At 36.1% G+C, this 14,398-nt stretch overlaps 2 protein-coding genes across 4 annotated transcripts; both read left to right on the top strand.

The window, feature by feature from the left end:
- The first annotated feature begins 2,368 nt into the window (after positions 1 to 2,368).
- LOC106138862 (septin-2) lies at positions 2,369 to 10,569 on the top strand. 2 transcript variants are annotated; one of them, XM_060947483.1, is made up of 8 exons: positions 2,369 to 2,984; positions 4,812 to 5,003; positions 5,492 to 5,750; positions 7,517 to 7,667; positions 7,988 to 8,153; positions 8,322 to 8,478; positions 8,961 to 9,048; positions 9,352 to 10,569. In XM_060947483.1, exons 1-8 carry the CDS (start codon positions 2,849 to 2,851, stop codon positions 9,436 to 9,438), a joined length of 1,236 nt encoding a protein of 411 aa, XP_060803466.1. In that variant the 5' UTR covers positions 2,369 to 2,848; the 3' UTR covers positions 9,439 to 10,569. The 2 variants fall into 2 exon arrangements, with proteins under 2 accessions (XP_060803466.1, XP_060803467.1); XM_060947484.1 differs by lacking the exon at positions 2,369 to 2,984 and adding an exon at positions 3,612 to 3,696.
- Positions 10,570 to 12,385: 1,816 nt separating this feature from the next.
- LOC106138860 (density-regulated protein homolog) lies at positions 12,386 to 14,141 on the top strand. Of its 2 annotated transcripts, XM_013340148.2 has the most exons (5): positions 12,386 to 12,507; positions 12,592 to 12,812; positions 12,882 to 13,052; positions 13,267 to 13,406; positions 13,834 to 14,141. In XM_013340148.2, exons 2-5 carry the CDS (start codon positions 12,635 to 12,637, stop codon positions 13,876 to 13,878), a joined length of 534 nt encoding a protein of 177 aa, XP_013195602.1. In that variant the 5' UTR covers positions 12,386 to 12,507; positions 12,592 to 12,634; the 3' UTR covers positions 13,879 to 14,141. The 2 variants fall into 2 exon arrangements, with proteins under 2 accessions (XP_013195602.1, XP_060803501.1); XM_060947518.1 differs by lacking the exon at positions 12,386 to 12,507 and having other exon boundaries at positions 12,514 to 12,812.
- Positions 14,142 to 14,398: the final 257 nt, after the last annotated feature.

Genomic DNA, 14,398 nt, shown 5'->3' with positions numbered 1-14,398 from the left:
CGTACCTACATACATATAGTCACATCTCTATCCCTTGTGGGGTAGGCAAAGCCAACTGTCTTGAAAAGAATGAAAGGCCTGTATGGCATTATGATGGAATTGAGATTAAAATGCTTAGTGTCAGGTTGCTAGCCCATAACCTACAAGAGCAATCCCTAAAGCCTATGCCTTTTACGACATAAATGGGAAAGATATGGAATGGAGTTCTATTCTAAAGTCGGTACGTGTAGACTTAATTGCTTTTAATATTCGACAGGCGTAATTTTGGTTGCTTTGCATGTCCTAAATACCTTGCTTCACAACTTGCTTAGCTTAAACTAGGTACTTAATCTAAGTAAATCGGAAAAACGCAGCGGGATTTGAATTTAGACCATTGCAAATGGTACGCTTACATCATACAATGATTAATTGGGCTATTCCTTAAACCGGTAGGTAAACCTTTTGACCGAATTTACAAATATACAAATCTTTGTCTTCTTAATAATATAAGTTAAGTTATGCAAGTTTGAACGGATGTTCGTAAAAACAATTATTACATAAAGAAATGCTAAAACAATAACTGATGTGACCATGAAATATGCAACGACCTTGTTTGTTTCTGGGACGCGCGGTCATATTACAATAGATGCAACGCAAGTGGGACATGTGGTAAAGGAGATGGTAGTGTTGTGTTTGGTAGCGGGGGTTGCCGCCCCGCGTATCGATCGGCAGGGCGGCCGTGACGCTGCGCCCCCTGGGCGGCGGGCAGTGCGCAGGGTCCTGCGGGGCGCGGGGGGCGCGGGGCTCTCCTCCGGAGAGGGCGCGAGCTCTGCCCGGGACCCTCACATTACGTAACGCAACACGCACAGGACGGCGCACAAACAATGTGATTTTATTTTTCTTCGATTTTTCTACTGTTTTTAATTATACAATTTAGGATTAGATTCGTGATATTATTTTAAGTGTCGCGCGACTTTATTTATTTCAAACTCGTTAGATGTGTAGTGTAGAAATAAAGTGAACGGTGTCTTTCGAGCTGCAGTGATATTTTTGTGAATATCTTTAAGGAGCCTCCTATTATGCAACTTTATTTGAAAATGCCAGAAGATATGGTTGAACATCATGATAAATCAAAAATGGATTTATTATTTTAATGAGTAGTCTAATATGAATAAATCTGTGAATCGATCGATTTTGCAACTCTGTGAATCGCTATTTTAAAAGCAAGGGAAAGGAAAGAATTTGTGGAAGGGTTTTAAAAATCCTACATAACTGGGCGGTAAACATGAAAATTTGATAAAAGATATCTCTTTCACTGTTGCCGATTACAATACCTACCTGGAACCAAAGAAGTACCTCATTGAAAATGACAATGGGTAAGCATTTTTGAGTAATTCTTTTTATTGAGGTAAGTACTTTTAAGGTTTGAAAAGTCAAAGGGAAATTCTCGCAAATTGGTAGTACGCATGCGCAATTGCGCAGTGACTAGCTTTATATCCGCCTTCGTGATCGTCATCAAAATAAATCTTACTTGTTGCGACATAATAATATATGAATTAATAACAAGGTAGACTTAATCAACACCATTTAGCTTAAGAATCGCAAATTTTTGTTTTTCTTATAACCTAGCTGTCAGTAGGAACTGGGCTCTTGTGAACTTGTTTTAATACATAGCGTGAGAAAATTTTTGGAGCAAAATTTTTAGCAAGAAAAATTTACAACGAAAATCATTACTTTTTGTGTGACAAATATGGACAGAAAAGGAAAGATGAATTTGAAAAAGGCATTGAAACCACCTTCGTTTCTACGAAATTGATATATTTTATATACCTTTCCTATCTAAATGTATTCAAAAAGTAGACCGGATTCACAGGTCCGATGGTAGGTATATCTACAGATACAAGATGCAGCAAAAACTTATTGAATGCACTTAAGATAGAGATGCCTACATGGAATAAAATGGGCCAAAAACTATAAAAGAATTTCTAAGTAGGCGTGGGTGTCCATTAATTGTAGGCATCAAGCCCCAGGCCGGGCTCAGCAGAGTTCAAATGTCCGAGGTAGATGCGTTGCGTCACCGGATGGAGCCGCTGACTCCGCACCATCTCACAATTGAACATGCAAAGAATAGCTGTATAGACATACGGGATACATACAAGTGCATACAACTCTAATCGAATAGCACAATAACGTATCATATTTTCTGAAAGCAATTTTGATGGTTGACCCAAATTTTGTACGAGTTATCTTCGGTAATGTATGTACCTATGAGTCTATATACCTACAAGGCTCTGTTGCGTTACAGTTCAGGTTAAATAGAGTAACTAATCTTAAATGTTGGTGATATCATTCGAGATAAAGAGATAATTTAGTATCCGCTTTAGCTTCATCTGTGGAGTAACTACCTAAGGTTACATAATACATAGTGGCCTAAAATTCAATACTAAAGACATTTAAGTAATTAAAAATTTCAAGGATCATATATATGATAATTATTCTAATTAACAGTTACACCTGTTAATAGGTGACGTAAATTAACACTAATATCAAACTTGCGGCCGTCCGTCAGTATGTAACTGTGCGCGCGCGGTGTGAACGTGCGCGTCGTGCCGGAAAAGCGCACGCGGCCGCGATCATCTGCCGTCCACCTCGCCGCGACTCCTGCGCACGTACCCGACACCCAAATACGTATCTCCAAGAGTATCACAGCGACATGAAATTCCTTACACAATAGAAATCAACCGTGCGTGACGGCGGTTCCCGTGTTTTTGTTCTTCATATTTATCTAACGGTTGCCTTGCCTGAAAAGTTTTAAACTTCCTCAAGTTTAATTGATATATATCTATAGCAAAAGTAGACACACATCGATATGGAAAAAAATGACTCTTTTGCTATCGTAGATATCAATATAGATACTAATAATAAAGAAAATATGAATACAGAAACAGACACAGACAAGGATAACACCAAATACAAACCCCCTTTTAGAACTGTGATTAAGATTCGTAAGTAAATATTTTCAAACAAGTATCTTACTTAATATTTGCAAACTGGTCATAACATATCACGAGACTTATCGAATTTTTAATCAAAATATTTTGAGATGCGCGATGACGAATGTTATGTTTATTTTTTAATAACAACAGATCACTAGTGTGGATGGCGAAAACTGTCCCAGATATGCTCAAAAAATATATATAATTACTTATAGCTACTTACTTCTTTCTTCTATATGTTTGAACCAGTAAGTACAAATGTTTTGAGATTGAGAATATGTAAAATAATATTCTCAATCCCAATCTATGAGAATTACATTTATTCAATTACCTAAAGTAGAATAATTATAGCGTAGACAATACAGTTTCCACAAGTCAATAAGAAGAAAAGTTCTAATGGGGTATTACATGTTTTGTGAAAATAAAGAAATTGTAGAAACTTCTAGCTCATACGAGTAATATACCAGTAACAGTCTATTGTTGCGTTTAATGTAAAAATATGAAAGACACAGCTAGATTTGATCACACGATTATTTTGTCATCTCAATACTTTTTTTACGACATTAATCTAGATTACGTTATGAAATAGTTTTCTCGTAAGTACATGTTATGAAAACAATTCATTGTATTATTTTCATTCTACCTAGTCAGTACCAGTACGGTTACGATGTTCATTTGTTTTGTAAATAAACAATCATCATCGGACGGCCATGTCTGCTAAGTATTTATTATTTTTGTATTCTCTCAATCAATTACGTGTTCGTACTGTTGTATTCTCAACTTCAACTATTGGTTGTTTACCTGCTTCATCCCGGCTCCTTATAAAATAAAGAGAAATCATATAATCAAACAACTACATAACCTTTGATTAACCATATAAATATGTATGTAGTTTGCATTTTACCCTTTCGAGCGCACCCATTCATGCGTGACGGTTGTTCGACAGTGCTAGATAACAACACCCATTTGCGTCCAAGTGATCTGATAGGCACGTCCCCGACTTCCGCTAGTCGTCCCCGATACTTGCGTAGAATGCGTCCCTGGACGGCACCAGGCAAGTATCAAGGGAACCTGTCGTGTCACACTCCGCTGCCTGCGTTGCAATGGCCTGCTTCCTCTGGTATTATTGTCAGGCTCATACAAGAGTTCACATGGATATTAATATGCAATTTACATATGTCGGGTGCTGCGTTTTATCAATTTTACTTTTGAAGACAAGTTCTTCTTAAAATGACAATATTTCGTGTTTCATTTGCTGCGTAGAGTCCGCTTCTTCTTCATAGTATCTGATTTAGGTTTAGGTACTTTATAATTCCTTATGAAAGAGCCCAATTGTCCTCCCAAAGATAACGCTCTGTGTGAATTCCATTGATTGAATTATTTAAAAATAAATTAATAGTTAGAATATCAAACACATATTTAAACTTTATATGCACCGTTAGAACGGGTACATCTATATAAATCGGAATAACAGTCCTATACATTTTCTATTTTCTGTTCGTAACATAGTATTAGATAGTATTAATATCCAGCATGCATTAGCCTCAGAAACTGGCTTAAAATCGTCTCTTATAACATGTCTTTTTTCCTCCTTTAGTCCGGTTGCATCCTCACATGGAACCAAGATTGGGTGAGTCAAGGTTTTACACGAAGCGACTCCCATCTGTCCTCCGCAACCTTTGCAGGTAAACCTAACCCGTATTGGATTATTTGTAACGTGGCCAAGGTGGGATTTGAACCTGTGTCTTTCTGCGCATCACGCATTTGAACCGGGCACCTTACGCTAAGACGCTGTTATTTAAAACATGTATCAATATTATTTACTTTGGCTATCAGAACGGGAGCGAGGAGAGCGGGACTACATCGGTTTCGCGACACTGCCGGAGCAGGTGCATCGCAAGTCTGTGAAGCGAGGGTTTGACTTTACTCTGATGGTGGTTGGAGAATGTGGTCTCGGAAAGTCCACACTCATCAACAGCCTATTTTTGGGAGACCTCTACAAGAACAGGAAAATACCTGATGTACAAGGTAAATTTGATGTCGTGGGTTTTTTTTAATATTTTAGAATATGAATGAATGAATGTCGTAAGAGGTGCCAAAACGAAATTAAACCTTGCGCTCCGTGTAGATATCCATACCGGATATTCTTTTTTCAGATAGGTATATATGGCAGTAACTGTTATCCAAATAGGGATTAATCGTCAGACCGCTGTCGCTCTGTGTGACCTTGCACATTCTACTACTGGAACGTCATAATTAGGTGGACTCCCAATCGCTAAGATTATTAAGTATGATGTAGTTTATTGGAACATTGAACAACGACCTTTCCAGAACAGGTGTATGCATGGCAAGCGATGGCTTATAAATATCCTTAGCAGGTGAAAATATTTTATACAACCAAGGGCAAATAATAGGTATTCATTACCTAAATTGATATGATAAATACCAATATTGATTACCTACACAAGCAACTGTAGTTACAATTACATGCGATTTATAATTTATTTTTTTTGCAGATAGAATAGAAAAGACCACAACGATCGAAAAGAAAACAATGGAAATCGAAGAGCGTGGTGTGAAACTAAGGCTGACTATAGTAGACACGCCCGGGTTCGGCGATGCTATCAACTGCGAGGACTCGTGGCGAGTGTGCTCGGCCTACATAGACGAGCAGTTCAGACAGTACTTTACGGACGAGAGTGGTCTAAACAGGCGGCATATGCAGGACAATAGGGTACACTGCTGTCTGTACTTTGTACCACCTTGGGCACATAGGTTTGTACTATTTATATATAAGTACTTCGAAGTAAGTACTAGATGAAATTTTCATGATATTTCAAATGTTATAACGTGGCATTCGATTCTTTTCGATAGGTATAAAGTTCGCATTGTTTGTCTAGTGATGTTGTAGGTAGGTAGGTATGTTTAAATTAATTCCACAAGGTTGAAATTGATTATTGTAATCCTTCAAATGGCAGACAGGTAAACAAGCACTACATTACATTAAGCTTATTTGTAACTTCATTCATTCATTAGGTAATCACATCTATATCCCTTACGAGGTAGACAGAGCCAGCACTCTTAAAAGACTGACAGACCACGTTCAGCTGTTCGGCTTAATGATAGAATTGAGATTCAATTATTTGTAACTTATTTGTAATTATGTGTATAAAAATTACGTCTATGTTAGATGTTTTATAATAATAATTTTTGGTACCTATATTACTTTGAACATTAGTTATGGTAAATATGTTATCTCTTATGATCTTTTCTTACTATAAGTACCTTTAAATGAATAAAGAAATGATTCAAGTGTAAAAAAAATTTAGTATGGTTGTGTACTTGACTATGCCATTGTGTTCAATGAGCCATGTCACTTGTAATTTGTTCAAGCGCTTTTTCTTGTTGGTCCATTAAACCTTTTCACTTGTATTTCCTTGAGAATTCGCCTATATATATCAACATACATACATACATATAATCACGTCTATATCCCTTGCGGGGTAGACAGAGCCAACAGTCTTGTAAAGACTGATAGGCCACGTTCAGCTATTTGGCTTTAGTATAGAATTGAGATTCAAATAGTGACAGGTTGCTAGCCCATCGCCTAAAAAAGAAACTCAAGTATGTAAGCCTGTCCCTTAGTCGCCTTTTACGACATCCATGGGAAAGAGATGGAGTGGTCCCATTCTTTTTTGTGTTGGTGCCGGGAACCACACGGCACTGCCGGGAACCACACGGCACTGCCGGGAACCACACGGTATCTATATATCAAATTTATAGAAATATATAAAGTACCATTCACGATCAATGACAGGAGAGAAATCAAACGTTTACGTTTAATTTTACAACTAACAGCATTCAACTAAACGCAAGACTTTACCTACACGAGGCTACATGCGAAAAGTTGAAACACAAAACTTTTTATATATATTATCATAATCATTAGGTACCTATCGGTGGTCCATATTTCATATATGGCCAGACCTACTTCGAGGTCCATGAACACTCAAGCCGAAACTTTGTTTTGTATTATGTAACTTGTCAAAGATGATTCATTGTAGTTATCACAAAATTAAATTGGTCACGCTTTCAAAATGCCCCATCTCAGTCTTTAACAGCACCGACGGGAATGTAGTTCGTTGATCTCGTTGACATTATTAATAACGACTGCATAAAACTTTATAGGCGGTATCATGCTATGAATAGGTGTGGACGTGTTTAGATGAGCAGTTGACCTAATAAATGGTCAGGGCCGCGGTGTGGGCGATAGGGGCTATCTCTTGGTTGCGGAAGCACACGTGCCTCTAGGCCTTTTAACATTGTATTACAGAATCAAGTCACCTTTGCTATGATATCGTAACAACACATAAATAAAAGAATAGAAATCGCGTATTTACGAAGGAATATCTAGAATATTTAAATAAATGTAGATTGAAGCCTACCTAGATGAGAGAGAGTTCAGATACACTTGATAATGTTAAAAACATTTCCAGACACACAGTTCTAGTAGATTTATGCAATAAAATTATTTGTTACAGTCTAAGACATGTGGATTTGGAGATGATGAAGAGGCTACATCGGAAGGTGAACATAGTGGTAGTGATCGCCAAGGCAGACTCGCTCACAGCTGCTGAAGTGAAGAAGCTCAAAGCACGGATACTTTCCGACCTCGAAGAGCATCAGATACAAGTATGTCAGAACATAGCATATTTAAAACAAATGGTAGATAATGAAAAATCTTATATTTGACATTATCACTAATTAAAACGGAAAGCAATGTCAGTACTTAAATCAATGTTATACTGTCACGTACCATATCAAAGACTTTTGCAGCCAAAAAATTGGGAATCTGTAACAAGAACATCATATCTTCCCTCCCGAGTCTACTGGATGAGATTTCATTAGAAATTAGCAGAACCTACAATTTTATAAATAAGCAGAACCTACAGTACCTAGGCACAAGAATTTTTAAGTGTAGAGCAATAAATTAGACCCAAATATGTTGTCAGGTATACCAGTTCCCAGAATGCGACAGCGACGAGGACGAGGAATTCAAGCAGCAGGACCGCGAGCTGAAGGCGGCAGCGCCGTTCGCAGTGGTCGCATCAGACACCGTGTTAGAGATCGGAGGCAAGCGCGTGCGCGGCCGACAATACCCTTGGGGAATCGTCGATGGTGAGTACCGATATAAAGATTCAAATTTTTGACAATCAGCAACCTCACCTATAAACCGCCAATCAGCCCTTCAGTGCAATCTTCCAAAAATGAAGTTAGTTTCAGATAACCCTTGATGTGTACAACAGACCTCCGCTGCTCTTACTAGTCCAACTTGTTCGTTTTCAGTGGAGAACCCGCGGCACTCGGATTTCACCAAGCTGCGCACGATGCTCATCTCCACGCACATGCAGGACCTGAAGGACGTCACACAGGACGTGCATTACGAGAACTTCCGTGCCCAATGCATTTCCCAGATATCACAGCACGCCATGAGAGAAAGAGGGTATGGATGGCTTTTGTCTTAGTAAGAGTGGACATAATGTACGCGTACGAACGTAAATATTTTGATAGATGTTTTATTGAATGAAATTAAATTATTACCACCTTCAAAAAAACACTAAAAAAGCACTAGAAATTATTTAAAAATCTATTTTAACAATGCGTCGTACTTGGGCAATAAGTTGGTTGGTAGGTACCTAAGTACCTACACACATTTCTGGAGCCGCTGCAGTATACGCAGTAGTTATACAAGTCGGGACATAGTAATTCAGAGAATTAACATGGATTCAGGAAGGAAAGCCTTTTATGGAAACTCAACTACTTTACCGTTAACACAACATGTCACGCGAACCTCGGCCGTTCAACTGAACGGCCTTTATAGTATACAACTTTAAATATATATGTTCCTATATTATAATTTTTAAACAATGTGTGTAGATCAAAATAAAATTCATTTGACCAAAAATATTTTTCCTTTCATTTCAGAAAACTGAAAAGAGATTCAATGGGCAACAACAACGATCAAGTAGTTATAACAGATACCGACCGACTGCTGTTGCAAAAGGATGAAGAGGTAAGTACCTAATATAGTTACAATAAAGGTTAAATTAAATCTCCTTTATAATTCATCAACGCTGACACTACGTCCACACTCGAATAGACAGAATAAATCAAAACGGTAATCAATTGAATCGTTGAAACTTTCATGACGTATAATCACTAGTCCCCAGTAATAATTTTTATAATGAATACAGACCGTACCCGAAACATCCGAATCATTGTAATAACTTGTCCTTGATCACGTTTAATTTTATAAAAATGTAATTTACTGTTTGTTCCTTTATCTATTTATACTAATGCTATTTTTGTCTTCCAGATCCGACGCATGCAGGACATGTTAACACAAATGCAAGAGAAACTCAAAGCTTCCGACAAAAAACACGACAGTATTATAGACGTATAAGATAGACTGCATTGTATTACGTAGTACCTATTATTAACCACATTAGAGATTGTTATTGTACCTTATAATTTTAAAAAACCATTACTAAAACCTCTTTAGAAAAATTTGATGAATTTAGATTTTTGATACATACTTAAATTAAATTTGTTACCTACTTACTTTATATTTAATTTTTAGAGAATACTTATTGCATTTACACTTAATAGTATTCTGAAATGTTTATGCATTCAGCTAGTTTAATTAAACATTATATTGCGAACCTTTAACTGAACTGAAAAATAAACAGGGAAAATGGTTTTCGCACATATGGTACAAACTCACAAAAAGGTAGTTTCATTTTGATAAACTTATTGAGCGAATTGAATACAGCACTTCGTTCATTAATCACATCATCATTAAATACAATTATATCCATACGGAACTCTAACTTACGTTATAATGTCATCGTGATGAGATCGAAACGTATGGCACCAATACAAGAACCCCATAGACCTAGACAGATCTAGCTAAATTCCGCAAGTGTCCTTATATGTTCGCCAGAGAAATCGCTTGGCAAAACTCTTTAAAATAAAGTGCAATGGACGTTTCTTCGAAACTGTTTTAAACTATTATGTTGTAATTGTCACTAACCAAAGTACCTATATCTTATAGTTTTAAGCTGTAGAATCAAATCTATCAAAAAAAATTTGATGACTTATTGATTTTTATACAGATGGTGACTACTCGCGGTATCTAGCTAGTGTAATTCGAGCGATCTTAAGTGACTCTAAACTATATTTAATTTGAAATTTCTTCAGATCTATTTAAACGATATTAAGTATTGTAAGATTTCACAATATCTAAATATCTGCTCACTACAACAAAAACGTCCAAAGTAAAAAGCAATTTAGAATACCGAAAAAATAATTTTATACAAAAAAACAATACAAGGAATATGCCTACCTACAAAACAATAGGTAAGTATCCAGTAAGTTGCAATATATTTCCAGTTTTCAAAATTATAGCTTAATAAAAGTTTTAACATTCCGTTGTTGTACAGCAATTACTTACCTAGTAATACCAAAGTTTACAGCAAAACGAACATTTGTAGCGATATTATTGTAGATATTAAAAGTAAAAATTGATACTTTACCTATACGGTGTCTGTTTTTGCCCTGTACTTGCCCCAAATATTATCTCCATTTTAAAACATAATCAACGAGTAAGTATATAATGTTTAAAACATGAATGTACTGATTTACGTTTCTGTTTGACTGCTAAGTAACCGTTGATCTTAAGGGAGGTAAAACATCGTGAGGAAACTTGGGTTTTTAAGCATCTTAATGTGTAATCATGATCGATTATGAGTACGGTTTTTTGTAGATGCTGTTATTAAATTCGTCGCTTTTAGCATACATACATAAAATCACGCCTCTTTCCCGGAGGGGTAGGCAGAGACTACCTCTTTCCACGATCTCTGCATACTTCCTTCGCTTCATCCACATTCATAACTCTTTTCATGCAAGCTCGGCGGTTTCGGGTACTTTTGACCTGACCCTTTACCAGGACGTCCTTAATTTGATCAAGGTACGTTCGTCTAGGTCTTCCCACTCCGTCCTTTCCCTCCACACTCACCTTGTATAACTGCTTAGTCAACCTGTTTTCATTCATCCTCTCCACATGACCGAACCAGGACTACTCCATCTCTTTCCCTCGGATGTCGTAAAAGGCGACTATGGGATAGGCTTATAAACTTGGGATTCCTCTTTTAGGCGATGGGCTAGCAACCTGTCACTATTTGAATCTCAATTCTATCACTTAGCCAAACAGCTGAGCGTGGCCTATCAGTCTTTTCAAGACTGGTGGCTCTGTCTACCCCGCTAGGGATATAGACGTGATTATATGTATGTATGTAAAATTTTATTTTAATTTGTCATTTTTGCGGATCATGGAAGTATGCAGAGGTTGCGAAGGGCAGATGGGAGTCGCTTTGGATAAAACCCTAATTCGCCCAATCCAAGATGATGGTACAACTAGCTTTTACCCGCAGCATCGCCCACGTGAATTAAGCGCCATCTGCAAAAAGCGACGAATTGAACATCGGCATCTACAAAAAGGCGACAAAACTAGCACCTTCTAGAAAAAGCAACCAATTAAACGCTACCTATCAAAAGAATACCTACAGGATTTTCACAAATCAATGCTTATTGTATATAAATATATATGGGGACACCCCATATATATTTATTTGAATTTTTAGTATTTGTTGTTATAGCCGCAATCGACATACTTACACTATTTGTGAAAATTTCATATTTCTAGCTATCACTGTTTAGGAGATATAGCCTGGTGACACAAAGACGGACATACAGACAGCAGAGGCTTAGTAATAGGGTCTCGTTTTTACTGTTTAGGCACAGAACCCTAAAAATGTATCCTGTGTTAGAACGCGGATTTTTAACATAATGCCTACCAATTTCATTCGAATCGGTCCAGCAGCGGTTTAGCTGTGAAAGCGGAACAGACAGAAATATGTACTTTGGAATTTATAATATTAATAAGAGATGTTCTATTAATTAATAATAACTTACACTAGTCCACTAAAGTATAAGATGCATCAGACCAGCTTTTTGATTTGTGTTTTAAAAGGATAAAGGTTGAGAGCTCATCCTCTGATCGTTTCTATTGGTAGAGGAGGTTATCCCATAGCTGAACATAATATGTATTTATAAGTTCCAGCCAAAAAACCCTACTTTCTCAAAGGCAAAATTATTAAACACACATGCATATGCTGAGTGGAAACCCTTTTGGTCGCATCATGTATTTTTTTTATTTTTTTATCTCTGTTTATGAATGAAAATGTTATGTTACATCTTGCGCCAAATAAAGATTTTTCTTTCTTTCTTTCTTTCTTTACTATAACCTAACCTAACGTCAAGTCCTGAGTCACTTGAGAGTGACTGCATGGGCTAGTACCCTTTGCCTTCCCAAACAAACGAGGGAATTAGAACGACCAAAAAAAAATAACGTCAAGTCCAAGACCCAAATCACCCAAATGTCAAAGAAGCGGCAGCCAAAGTAAAAAAATAGGCAAGTTCACTTCAATTACATATTATAACTGAATATTATTGAAAATAACTATTTTAACATATTTTATTACCACAACTTTTTCAGCATGCAAGTTCTTAATTGAAATTTTATTTAAAATCGTTGAACTATGGCTGACAGAGATTTAACAATGGGACCTAGGAATGGAGTCACATACCCGATAAAAGTGCAGTATTGTGGAAATTGTTCCATGCCAATAGAATATTGTGAATACTATCCTGAATACGACAAATGTAAACAATGGTTAGAAAAGAACTTGCCGACAGAATTTGAAAAAGTAAAAATTGGTAAGCGACATTTTTTTATAGTTAAGGTTATTATTACTTTCAATTTAATTCAACTGCCTAATATTTCAGACGAAGAAGAAAATGCAGGTGGAGAAGAAGAAAAGAAGCGACAAAAACGTGGTGGTAAAGGGATGCTCAAATCAAAGAAAAAGGAAGATGTGCCCAAATTAGTTCAAGTATCACGGGCTCCCCGTGGTAAAAAGAAATCTGTCACAGTGGTTTCTGGCTTAAGCACTTTTGGTAAGAAAATACTTATTCATTAAATATATTTTAAAATACATAAAACAAGATATTTTAGTACATATATGAGAACAATAATGGTAATGTGCAGTTAGATGCAAAACCCAAGTAGATGCATTATTCTCAACAGATTTGTTTGTGGGTCTATTCATGAATGTTAACATGTGATATTTTTGAATAAGATATAATAGCAATATGTTTAATTATGTTACAGATATAGATTTGAAAGTAGCAGCAAAATTCTTCGGAACCAAATTCGCTTGTGGTTCTTCAGTCACTGGGGATGACGAGATTGTCATTCAAGGAGATGTAAAAGATGATCTTTTTGACATTATACCAGAGAAGTGGCCTGAGGTAAGATTCCACTTTGGAGAAGTTTAGTGTTGGTTGCAAAGTTTTGTAATAAAATAGTCAACAATCAGTTTTAAGATTTTGTTTCTTCTTGTTAAGATGATTTGTATCATCACAAATGAGTCGGATAGTGATGGTCACTTACGTTCAGAATTTAGCACAACACCTTATGATGTCTTCTGAGAAATCTCTTCATTTCATAATCTTTCAGCTAAATGGCTTTATAATGAAATTGAGATTCAAATAGGCCAGGTTGCTAGCCTATTGCCTACAAAATGACTCAAAATTTTATAAGCTTATCCCTTAGTCCCCTTTTACAACACCCATGGGAAAGATATGGAGTGATTTTTTTAAAGTGTGGGGAAACACACAGCACATGTAATTGTATGGATTTATTGATTCTATATTTGATTTGTATTTATTTTTTCAGATTGATGAAGATAGCATTGAAGATCTCGGAGACCAGAAAAGATAGTTATTATATTAGGAAGTGTTACAACATTAAATACTTTATTTCTGTGTTATTTTTGACATTAATTTTATCATTGCAGTCTACACATACTGATGTGGTCAGTACAGTTCGCACTAATAAAGTAGACTTGTTTCTGAAATATCCATCCCATATTGTTTACTTATAATGTTGAATAGTTGATTTGAAAATTCTAAGTTAATCTTAATCAAAGTAATGGCTAATCTATGCCACAGTAATAAAATAGAAATAAAGTGTTTTTACATTTTCTTATTTATTTTAATGAACTTCATACTAATATGAACAATTTTTTGAAAAATCATTTTGTTTTTTTTATCCTCTTATTCTCTATTTATCTAATATAGATATTAACACGGAACAGAACAATATACATAATGGAGTATTTGTAATAAGTAATTTGGGCAACACAAACGATAAAATCACTATGTAATATATAAAAATGCCATGACAAAATATGAACTCTTCCACTCATACGAAGTCGCGGTCAACTATTTTAATGGATAAT

Source organism: Amyelois transitella, chromosome 13 (genome assembly GCF_032362555.1).
Source record: "Amyelois transitella isolate CPQ chromosome 13, ilAmyTran1.1, whole genome shotgun sequence".
Taxonomy (NCBI): Eukaryota; Metazoa; Arthropoda; class Insecta; order Lepidoptera; family Pyralidae; genus Amyelois; species Amyelois transitella.
This window is presented reverse-complemented; position numbering and strand designations above follow the sequence as displayed.

What these genes read in the sequence shown, in the direction of transcription:
- LOC106138862 (XM_060947483.1), top strand. Translation starts at nt 2,849, where the DNA reads ATGGAAAAAAATGACTCTTTTGCTATCGTAGATATCAATATAGATACT. An exon ending in GAAAATACCTGATGTACAAG is followed by an intron (nt 5,004 to 5,491) that starts GTAAATTTGATG and finishes TTTTTTTTGCAG; the next exon opens with ATAGAATAGAAAAGACCACA. An exon ending in TGTTGCAAAAGGATGAAGAG is followed by an intron (nt 9,049 to 9,351) that starts GTAAGTACCTAA and finishes TTTGTCTTCCAG; the next exon opens with ATCCGACGCATGCAGGACAT.
- LOC106138860 (XM_013340148.2), top strand. Translation starts at nt 12,635, where the DNA reads ATGGCTGACAGAGATTTAACAATGGGACCTAGGAATGGAGTCACATAC. An exon ending in ATTTGAAAAAGTAAAAATTG is followed by an intron (nt 12,813 to 12,881) that starts GTAAGCGACATT and finishes CTAATATTTCAG; the next exon opens with ACGAAGAAGAAAATGCAGGT. An exon ending in TTCTGGCTTAAGCACTTTTG is followed by an intron (nt 13,053 to 13,266) that starts GTAAGAAAATAC and finishes ATTATGTTACAG; the next exon opens with ATATAGATTTGAAAGTAGCA.